An 11,144-nucleotide genomic window follows, 5' to 3' on the forward strand; every position below is an offset into this window, starting at 1 on the left:
CCACCGCCGCTTGAATGGAAATTTTCTCAGGTATTTGGTGAACGTACGGCCGGAGAAGAAGTTCAGGAAGGTAATTTATTTTATTTTTTTTCATAATTTTTATTTCACTTATCCGTCTTTTACATTTGGATCCATAGTTGGTTTGGTGTCAGTGTTGGGATTAGGGTTTTGGTATCCGTTTTTGATCGGTTATGCGGTAGTACTGTACTGAAAGCTTATTAAATCTGTTAGATTTCGATTACGGGTTTGATTGAGTTATGGAGATTTTAGCCAATTGAGAACCTTTAACAAGTTTGTGGTTACTTAGAATTTGCTTAACTTGTGTCTAGATCTAGATGATTGTTTTTTCAATTGTAGTTTGTCATTGTTCTCAATTTAGTAGAGGACTATGAAGTGTAGGTTTTTGACTTTGATGCAAGCGTCATGTTAAAGGGCGGTAGCTGCTCTCTTCACTTGTTTCTTCTTTGGAGTGTTGGAACTTTATGTATGCACAAATGTAAACCATGATGGTGTGGTGTAACTGCACATGCAATCATGTAGCAATGGTTAGTATTGAGGCAGTCACCAGACATTCTTTTAGCTCCATGCACTAAGCTTTTGATCTTTAAGGTATGATGTTGGGCAACTGCTTCATTTCGAATCAGTATGGAAGTATGTATAGGTAGAGATAAGAATAGACGCGTCCCATCGCCTAAATTGTCAGAAGATTTGATGTTGCTAATGGGGTGTGAGCTTTTATTGATGTCTATTTTGCTGCAGCACAGCAAAATGTTGTTACTTTCTTATAAAGTACTTCAATTTGTCGTATGAAATGTCTATATATCGTTTAAGGCTCCGATTAGATAGTCCCAATTTACTCTCTTGGCTTCAAGATGCAGTGTATGCAATGCCTTGGGGAGTTGGTCATTGCACTCTTTATGTTTCAGTAAGTAACTCAATGTAGATCACTATAGGTTTGGTTGTCCTTTTGTAAACTAGGTTGGAGTGAATGTCTAACCGAAGTCTGTCTAGGCTGAATGTTTGTAACACTTCGTAGATTCTACCCTTTTTCTTTAGCTTCCCCATTAAGATTGTTCTGATGTGAGAGTAGTAAGTTTCATGACCTACAATATAAGGATTTGAAATTTGTTGTGGCTTTGTATCTAGCTACTCAAGTATCTACGAATAGTATATGCACCGGAAGATAATGGGGAGTTGGATTAGTTTGATGTCATTTTACCTAATTTGCGTAGGATTTTAGTTTTAAGAATGAAACTGAATCCGGATTTCTCTTTGATTCAGCATCCTTAGCCATGAGACTTTCTTTTCCTAAATTATGATTCATGGTGTGCATCAAAGTCTGTTCTTTTTTTAGTTTATGCCACAGTCAAGCTCCTTCTGCTCTTGCATCTCTTTTGTTTACTTCTACCTCATGTTTTATTTGTCTGAAATATGCAGACTGTCCACTGCAGAATGAAGGATGCACTGAGTATTAGTATTTGGTCATTGGAGTTTTCATTTCCTAATGCCAACACATGTTTCTTTTATTGCCTCTAAAGACACTTTCATATGCCATTTACCAGTGATCTTTTGATCATTGGAGCTTTCCTTTCCTAATACCAACACATGTTGTTTCAGAAGTCAAAGTACCTGTTTGCCTAATACCAACACACATGGTGTCCGAAGTCCAAGCACATGGATTTTTTTTCTGACTTGTGTTTTTCTTCTTATTGTTTCTAAAGGAACATGTATATTCAATGTGAATGCATTTAGCTTTGTCAGCACTCAGCACTAAGATCCTTTTGGTCATGTTGCGATGATCTCTGAACTTCCAAAGCCATGGCTGCATCAATTTCACTATTTTTTTTTCACATCTATTCCCAAGTTCAGATTCACAAGCTACACTTTTCCTATATGCACAGCTTCTTGTTTAGTTTGACTCAAGCATGCCTTCAGATTATGATTTTGCACACTTGTTGGTGGTAGCAAACATTCAATGGTTTCTTTCATATTTCCTTCAAGCCAGTAATATGTTGTACTAAGATAAAAAGAACAGAAAATAATTCTTGTTGAACCTGTACATGAATCCATCTCCATGATACTCATCTGGTGCTCCATGTTGTATGAAGCTATCACATGGTTTGACTAGTAACAGTGGCAATTCATATTATCTAAAATTGTTGCATAGTCAACTGTTGGATCATTATAGGATCTGCAGATGAGCTTAATTTAGAAACAGAATTTTCAAATCAAATTTGTACTGTAAATTTATTTGAAGTGCCAGGATAATGCAGACGTACCATTTCCAGTTGCATGGGGAGTTATATGCTTTGCTTCCTCTCTTCGATGTTCAGGGCACTTAATTTTTTGAGTATCATGATGTATTTTCTCATCATTATTGTTGTAGTTGATATCATCTCCGCAATCGAGTTCGATAAAACTGGTGACCATCTTGCTACTGGAGATCGTGGTGGTAGGGTTGTATTATTTGAAAGGACTGATACAAAAGAGGTGGGTTTCTTCACACTGCAGCTCAGAAGTTATATTAAAAATTGGAGGTTGTTTCTGCTGATCATGTCTCTTTTGCATTGTTTTATTTAGAATATTGGAAGTCGGAGAGAGCTAGAGAGAATGGACTATTCAGTGAGTCGGCATCCAGAGTTCCGCTACAAGACAGAATTTCAAAGCCATGAACCTGAGGTATCTGGCAGTTCTTTGTTGTTTCCCCTTCTGTATTCTTCGTTTTTGGTGTGATGAAAGAGTAAGGAGAATATTAATTATCTGGTTCTTATGTACCACTTTCCTGTCCAGATGCAACTATGTAGGGTTGAATTGCCTCCTGCTGCTATTTCTCATTCTTCATTTGCTTTACTTTCCTTCTTTTCTTGCTTCAATTAGTATTTTAACTTTTTCCATCACATCTTTCTGTTCAGTTTGATTATCTGAAGAGTTTGGAGATTGAGGAGAAAATCAACAAGATCCGTTGGTGCCAATCGTCTAATGGTGCCCTCTTTCTTCTATCCACCAATGACAAAACCATAAAATATTGGAAGGTAACTTAGTTCAATGTAACGTGCTAAGTTTAGTGTTCTTCCATACATCCATGGCTCAAGATACATTTTTGCTGTTGCATTGATGAGCAATATTGATTGTTAATTTCAAGTGTGGTGGGGAGCTATTCTGATTGTTGTTGAGATGTATACTAGTTGAGAGTTGACTTATGTTGCATCTATTGTCTACCTGTGAAGCCACTTCTGTAGTGGCTATTATTTTTGTGGGTTCCTTATCAATGTGCTGAGGTGTTCTTTACTTCTTTTGCTGATTCAGGTCCAAGAGAAGAAAGTTAAGAAGATATCTGATATGAATATTGATCCTTCTAGAGCTGTTGGAAATGGCGGTGTGGCCAGCTCTAGTGTTTCTTCCAGTCCAAAGCAATGTCTTGCAAATGGGGGTTATGCAGATAGATCTTTGAATTGCTTGAGCAATGATTTGTCGTTTCCACCTGGGGGCTTTTCCTCATTACGTTTACCTGTGGTAGTTGTACTTAAGCTATATATGCCCTGTATGTTCAGTTGTTTATGGAATGTCGAATATGTCTATGTGCATTACTTTTTTATTCATCAACCAAGCATTTTAATTAGTGTCTGTGATCGTACTTTAAGGTTTTATGGAAAAGGAAATGCGAGCAATGTCATAAAGATACTTGTTAGATAGTACCAAGTTATTTTCTTATTCCTTACACATAAAAAGTAATAAAAAGTAACAGATCTCATGAAGTCGCAGCTTGAGTGGAACAATGTACATGGTGTTTCTGGACTCCTGGTTACTGAGAAGACTGTTCTTTCTAGTCTCTGCTAGTTCTAGTTGTTGTCTGTAGTCTCAAAAAAGGTACTTGAACTCTTAACATAGTTAATTGTGCACCCAAGGTCTGATGGAGGGTGAAAGTTTTAATATATACAAGCCAGGACAACCTATTCTCATGTGTTTATGTGCTTTTGTAAATGGCTTTGGTTTCTCTTGCATGATATGGATACACAGACATTGTTTTATCTTCAAATCCTCAGCCTTGGGTCATTGGAACTTAAGTGTTTTCTGGGCCTTCAATTTTTCTCTTGATTGGTAGAAGAATTTTGGTGCTTTGCCGCATCTCCTCTCCCCAAGACAGTTGTTACCGTTTAAAACTTGACATGATGTCCTCATTGTTACTCCATTTGAATCTAAAAGCTTTGCAATGTTTATTATAGGTTACTAGTAATGAAACCAGCCTTGTTGCTCGGTGCAGAAGAGTGTATGCTCATGCACATGACTATCACATCAACTCTATTTCAAATAACAGGTGAAGATATTGCTCTTGTAATTCTGCTTCGCCATGTTGTTTTTTCTGGTTTACGAGAGCTCATGGTAATTTGTCTGGCCTTTTTCTTTCCAATTCAGTGACGGTGAAACATTTATATCCGCTGATGATCTCCGGATCAACCTTTGGAACTTGGAAATAAGCAATCAGAGTTTCAATATTGTTGATGTCAAGCCAACAAATATGGAAGATCTAACTGGTAAGTTTTTCCTCAGTTTCAAAGTGCCTCGTGTTATATCAATAAATGCTTAGACTTAAACCATATTTTATTTGTTGCAGAGGTGATAACTTCAGCAGAATTTCATCCTACTCATTGTAATACGTTAGCTTATAGTAGTTCAAAAGGGTCAATTCGTCTCATAGATCTGCGGCAGTCAGCTTTGTGCGACTCACATTCTAAATTGTAAGTTCCACCCTTCCCCGTATTTCTAATTTTCAATGCATGTGGATTTGTTTCTTCTTTATACGTGTTATTGTCCAGCAGAAGATATAAAAGATGGATGAAAATGTTCTGGAATAGAGCTACTTTTGCTAAGCATAGATATGTATTTCAAATTACTTCCTGATAGCTCGATTGATTAAAAATATTGGTTCCTTGTTATGCAGGTTTGAGGAGCAAGAAACACCCGGTTCAAGATCTTTTTTCACAGAGATAATTGCTTCAATTTCTGATATTAAATTTTCTAAGGATGGAAGATACATACTCAGCCGTGACTATATGACCCTAAAGGTTGGTTCCTTTTACTTAAGTTTCAGTGTTTCACAAAATCTTTGGTGGAGTATTTGAGAGCTGCACCAATTGTAGTGTGCTTCACATTTATACATCTTACTTTGTAAAAGAAGCTGTTTGATCTGTAAAAGCTTTGTACGAAAAGCATAGTTCCGATTAGGTGGCATAAGCATAGCTCATGACATGCTCCATGGTCTTTATTGTGCACATTACCAGCTCTTTTTTGAATTTGGAATTGAGGTTTGATGGATTGATATATGCATATTATTGCTTTCAATATCGTGTCATTTTGCATTTTTTAGCTAAATAATTCATGTGAGAATTAGTTTCTATATCAGTTAGCTTGTCGCTGTTGGTAGGTAGAATGAAAGGTGCAGTATTTTCATTTAAAAATGAGCAGACATATTACAAGCTGCAGTTAAATGTACTGAATTTTATATCTGCTGCCTGAGGTTTCTTGAAGACCTAGCCGGCAAAACAGGAAGGGACTGATTGGCAAACTTCATCACACAGATGATTTTGTTTAAACCACTTTCTCTTTTAAAGTTTAAACGACATTTTTGTAGTAGTTTCAAGATCGAACACTTTTATGGCCTGCAGGGTGAATCTGGATCTCTGAGATGATCGATTGACTGGAATGAATCAGTTAGAGTTTAATTGTTGGTTTCAGTTCTGTAATAGGAACCACTCCACCTTTATCTTAAGCAAGTTTGTTAAGATGCTGCTCAACTTTAGCTATGTTATCTTTGTCTAGTTCTATTTAAAAGACCACCTCCAATGTTTGATGCTTACGTACAACAACAGACCCAGTGTGATCGGGGTGTGCAGAGACCTTACCCCTATCTTGGGGAGGGGTAGAGAAGCTGTTTCTGATAGACCCTCAGCTCAAGAAAATCGTTTTTCTATAGTAAAAATAATAAAAATATCCAGAGTAGAAGTAATAATCGTAGTGAAGAATACGATAATGCTAGCATAATAATAATAATGTTTGATACTTATGTGTTTTTACTAAACTACATATAATTAAGGTAAAGATCAAGACCAGGAATTTCTATTACATTTAAGTATAGTTGTTGGTTCTTGTTTTCAAGCTGGGTCATCCCTGGTTCAGCTTTTGTTAGGAGGACCACTGGTTTTCCATGCTTGTATATTTTCCATTTTTATGTGGACAAAGAGTGTGCCCTTGTTACTGAGCTTACATTGCTTTTTTCAGCTATGGGACATAAATATGGATTCTGGTCCAGTGTCAACCTTCCAGGTTCATGAATATTTGAGACCAAAGGTGAATTACCATCTGCATCAAGATGTTACTTGTCTATTTTTGGCATGTCTCTTAGCTGATCATAGATTTTTTGCTGATACACAGCTATGCGATTTATATGAGAATGATTCCATCTTTGACAAGTTTGAGTGTTGCCTTAGTGGTGATGGGCTGCGAGTAGCTACTGGTTCTTATAGGTGTGTAGACTGTCATCTATTTGAATTTTCCTTTTATTAGTTCGCTTCTGATTTGTTTTTTTAAAAAATATTACTATTATTATGATTTCAGCAATCTTTTCTGTGTCTTTGGTTGTGCTGCGGGCACTACTGAAGCAACTACACTGGAAGCTAGCAAAAACCCCATGAGGTACGTATATCTTATCTTCTTCATGTGAGAAAAGATTTGGATATAAATGTTGTTTGTCTTGGTCTGACTGAGATTGATTGTGCTCCACCAGAAGACAAGTACAGACTCCTTCAAGGCCTTCCAGGTCCCTGAGCAGTAGCATAACACGTGTTGTCAGGAGAGGTATGCATACATATTCATATATGCACTTGACAATAAGTCATTTTTATACTTTTCTTATTGCCAGAAATATATTTCACCATGACGAAATATACTGGGTGATATTTATTTGCATTACAGGTTCAGAAAGTCCAGGGGTTGATGCGAATGGAAATTCATTTGATTTCACAACGAAGTTGCTCCATCTAGCGTGGCATCCAACTGAAAATTCAATTGCCTGTGCCGCTGCAAACAGCTTGTATATGTATTATGCATAAGTGTTAACAGGAGGAATGTAGTTTTCTTGGATAGCATTTTTTCAGGTTGCTTTTTTAAGAAACGTTTTCTGCAGAAGCAGCTTGAGGTTCTACCATTTCACTTCCAGGTGCCTCGCCAACCTGTAACATGCAAGGCCCAGAAGTGGATGAAAAGACTCCAAACAAACCAACTTTGTCTTTGTCAGCATACTGATGACCTCGCGTTCTTATCCTCTTCTTCTCGTTTACTGCTTCAGTCTTTGGAATTTGTTATTATATTGGGTCGGAGTAGGGAAAGAATGTCTTAGTTCTCGTACAAGCAAAAAAAATGCCACTAGGTTTTAAGGTAAATGTGGTTTTTACTGAAAATGGCGGGAAGGAGCTGCTGCTAACTTGCAGGGGCGCTTAGCTTATTTTGTTGGATAGCATTATTTTTTGTAGGATAAATCAGTGTGCCTTTTGTTATAGATTATTAACTAAAGTAAATTTTTTCTGTAAAACAAGTTGAAGGGCACTGACATTTGTTTACTTGTATTTTTTCCTTTTTGGAAGTGAAGTTGGCACTGTTAAGCTTGTCACTCGTTACTCATATTACTGTTGTGATGGAACAGAATAATGATCTGGCAAACATGTTTTGACAAAAAATGATATTTGTGTTACGTGATCATATCATACACATTGCTTTCGACCCTATCTACGAACCATATAAATAGATTTGTGTTCGAATTGTCTTTGTTGTGCATAGGGGTGTACAAAATCGAATCAAACTACAAATTGAGCAAATCGAACAAAAAATTCAACTAGTAGTTTGGTTCGACTTGGTTTGGTATTGGAAAAAAAAAATCCGACTATATTTGGGTTGATTTAATTTTAACTAAAAAAAATCAATCCGACATTATATATGTAATTTTAAAATTTTATTTTGTACATAAAATATTTACATTGATATAATTTAAAAATATTTCTTATACTATTTTCATAGTTTTTTATCTTTTAATATATTATTTCAAGTTTAAAACTTAGAATTCGGAATGGTCCAATAAAGATTATAGTTCATAGATGTTGATAATTATAATAAAACTTAAATCAAAATCAAATTAATACTAATGCAAAAAGAAAATCAATTCAACACTAAGGATGACAATAATGTTGAATATTTGTTCTTTAGTTTTACATTGGTTTAGACAATTAAAATACATAATCTAATTTTAATTTTCCTTAAATATTTAGTAATGTAACTAATACTTATTAAACTTATTTTAGCATGATTTAGTACTTTTAAATTATGATCATTTTCATTATAACTTGGCAATATTTATTTTATATGATGATTTCATTATTATTTTTTATTGAATATTTTAGTGTCATCACTCATCTCATATTTTGTGTTATTTTCTTAAGAAACACCTTAAATAATTGTATTTTGGTTGGACTAAAGAAATATTTGGAGCACAAGTTAATTATAATGTTTGTATGCAAATTTTACCGAAAAAATCCAAAAATCCGAGGTTTATTAGTTTGGTTTGATTTATAAATTTAAAAACTCGACACAATGGTTTGGTTTTTTTTATTTGAAAAACCCAAAAAAAATCCAAATTTTATTAGTTTGGTTTGGTTTATAAATTTAAAATTTTTACACAAATGATTTAATTTGATATTTAAAAAACCAAAACCAACCCGGTCATGTACACCCTAAACTTGTGCCGTATGAACTGAAATTCATGTCAACAAATAGCTGTGTCGCATATTTGACGTGTAAAATTTGTCACCGTCGGTCTGAATATCTCGCTATCACTAAAATTTGAAATTCTTTTTGAGTTTCTCCTTTTGTCCTTCCCAAAAGATGATTTTCATGTTTAGTAGTACTTGAACCGTCTATTATTATACTTGTTTATTCTATTTAAGATGGATGTCTATTTTTATTTGTACAGTTAAAAAGACGAGATAATTTATTTTAGAGCTCAAATTTTAAAAGATTTTACTTTTTAAAATTTTATGTTTAGTCACATTAATTGAGACAAAAGAGAGTTCCTTTCTGGACAAATAAATGTCTGCCTAGAAATTCAACAAAGCATTGATTTTCTTTTTAAAAAAAAACTTAGCAGTCTTTATTAACTATATTTCTTTTTGGTTTCAACCACTTAAAGAATAACGATAAATTAGGATTTAATCAGAAGATTTACTAAATTAAGTTTAGAACATCCTTCAGATTATAATGTGGTGTTTGTAGTTGCATAATTGTGTTTTTCGCTGTTGTATGTGAAAAGAAAGCAAGTTAGGGCATCCGGTGAATAAAGTCTACCTTTGTAGTGTCGGGCTAAAAAAAGGAGATAGCAGTAGAGAATCAGGAACTTTCGAGCAGCATAGTGGTAATAGCTAACTAGCTGCAATTTGATCTCTTATGTAGTTGTCAATCAATATATAGTAAGATGTTAAAAACTGTATAACTCGTGTGATGTATAGTATTACCACATATTTAGTTATTATATCTACTATATATTTCTGATAATAAGATGTTAAAAACTGTCTATTGATTTTCTTGTGTGAATTAGATCAAGATTTCCTACATTTTTCCCCTTTCAAATCAGTACTACAATACAATTGTTGCATGTGGAACAAATCCATTTTCCATTTTACTTACTAATAGTGACAAAAGTGGAAAACCAAATGGGTCCAGTTTTACTCAAATGCACTAAAACTGCAAGTCATGTCCTGTTGTCTGTTTAGCCACTTTTGTTGGTCATTGACTTGGGCTGTTTTTTGCCATTGCTAAATGGTGGATGTTACTGTTAATAACTTAGCTATCGCCTTTTTTTCGGAAAAAAGATCGATCGAATTCACACTCTGGGGAAATTGAACAAGAAGCAGAGTTTCACATGATACAACTCATTGTTTTGAAGGTCAATTTTCCACCTCGCTCTAGTACTTCGTATTTCGTAACAATGAATAGTTCTTAATGGAATTTTTGTCAAATGTATTCATATGATTACAAATTAAGTGGATGGTGATGGAATACACTCTGAGTCAGTAGCGGGCTCAGGATTGTCAGGGTGGGTCCGCCCCTGGTTTGAGCAATACCATTAATGAAAATAAAAAACATAATACATAAATAGACAATCAAATTTGATCTCAACTGGCAAGTAACACTCCAACTTTAAAAGTGTATATCTAGACACCTTAGTTTTGTCTCAATTGATAACTAAATACTTCAATTCATATTTGTTGTGTCTTGTTGACAGTGTCCTGATGATCATTTTGTAAGTTAGAGTGTTCTACTAACACAATAAACATGAATTTAAATATGTATACAGTCAAATCGTAGTAAGCAAAATCATTAAATCGAAGGGGATGATGGGAATAGTCATAGTTATGACTTATTAGTGGCTTTGGGCCCTATGTGTTCATAATGCCTAAGGAAAGGACACGCTAACTGATCAGCCGTGTTTTACGTGGGTTTTGACAACACTGACGCTGTCCCTAGCGCGGACGTATCTCCAATGAGCCCCATTTTCTCACTACCTTCTGCACACGGGTCAAAGATATTCTCTCCGTCTTAATTTATAGAGTAACTTTCACATATAGCAAACACAAAATTCATATTTGTATGCTATAGCAAAGTTTGCATAATTGCGCTCCATAGCAAACATAAATATGTATATTTCGCTATACACATACAAAAGAAAGCAATTGTATAATTTGTTTTGATATACATATACAAAAAGATTTATTGTATAAAGTGAGAGAGGCGAGTGAGCGAGCGAGATCTGTGAGAGTGGCGAGTGATATCTGGGAGAGGGGAACGAAAATATATGTATATATACAATTTTCACGCATTTTATACATTTGCATTTTTGTATAAAGTGAGAGAGGCGAGTGAGAGAGCGAGATCTGGGAGAGTGGCGAGCGAGATCTGGGAGAGGGGAGAGAGGGGAACGAAAATATATGTATATATACAATTTTCACGCATTTTATACATTTGCGTTTTTGTATAAAGTGAGACAGGCGAGTGAGAGAGCGAGATCTGGGAGAGTGGCGAGCAAGATCTGGGAGAGGGGAACG

The 11,144-nt window shown here is 35.1% G+C and overlaps 1 protein-coding gene across 3 annotated transcripts in view; it reads left to right on the forward strand.

Annotated features, from left to right (window-relative positions):
* Positions 1 to 7,730, forward strand: part of LOC102582933 (serine/threonine protein phosphatase 2A 55 kDa regulatory subunit B beta isoform) — an 8,478-nt gene extending 748 nt beyond the window's left edge. The window contains exons 2-15 of one of the 3 annotated variants that reach the window (XM_015306755.1): positions 1 to 70; positions 2,387 to 2,490; positions 2,581 to 2,679; positions 2,913 to 3,032; positions 3,307 to 3,516; positions 4,224 to 4,315; positions 4,414 to 4,532; positions 4,613 to 4,736; positions 4,940 to 5,063; positions 6,277 to 6,345; positions 6,430 to 6,521; positions 6,613 to 6,690; positions 6,782 to 6,852; positions 6,970 to 7,730. The exon at positions 1 to 70 is cut by the window's left edge and continues 1 nt beyond it. In XM_015306755.1, coding sequence (XP_015162241.1) covers positions 1 to 70; positions 2,387 to 2,490; positions 2,581 to 2,679; positions 2,913 to 3,032; positions 3,307 to 3,516; positions 4,224 to 4,315; positions 4,414 to 4,532; positions 4,613 to 4,736; positions 4,940 to 5,063; positions 6,277 to 6,345; positions 6,430 to 6,521; positions 6,613 to 6,690; positions 6,782 to 6,852; positions 6,970 to 7,106 — 1,509 coding nt within the window. In that variant the 3' untranslated portion in view covers positions 7,107 to 7,730. The remainder of the gene's footprint in view (positions 71 to 2,386; positions 2,491 to 2,580; positions 2,680 to 2,912; positions 3,033 to 3,306; positions 3,517 to 4,223; positions 4,316 to 4,413; positions 4,533 to 4,612; positions 4,737 to 4,939; positions 5,064 to 6,276; positions 6,346 to 6,429; positions 6,522 to 6,612; positions 6,691 to 6,781; positions 6,853 to 6,969) is intronic. The other 2 variants (XM_015306756.1, XM_006343075.2) reach the window with 2 other exon arrangements.
* Positions 7,731 to 11,144: the final 3,414 nt, after the last annotated feature.

Source organism: Solanum tuberosum, unplaced genomic scaffold (genome assembly GCF_000226075.1).
Source record: "Solanum tuberosum cultivar DM 1-3 516 R44 unplaced genomic scaffold, SolTub_3.0 scf00040, whole genome shotgun sequence".
In the NCBI taxonomy this organism is placed as follows: domain Eukaryota; kingdom Viridiplantae; phylum Streptophyta; class Magnoliopsida; order Solanales; family Solanaceae; genus Solanum; species Solanum tuberosum.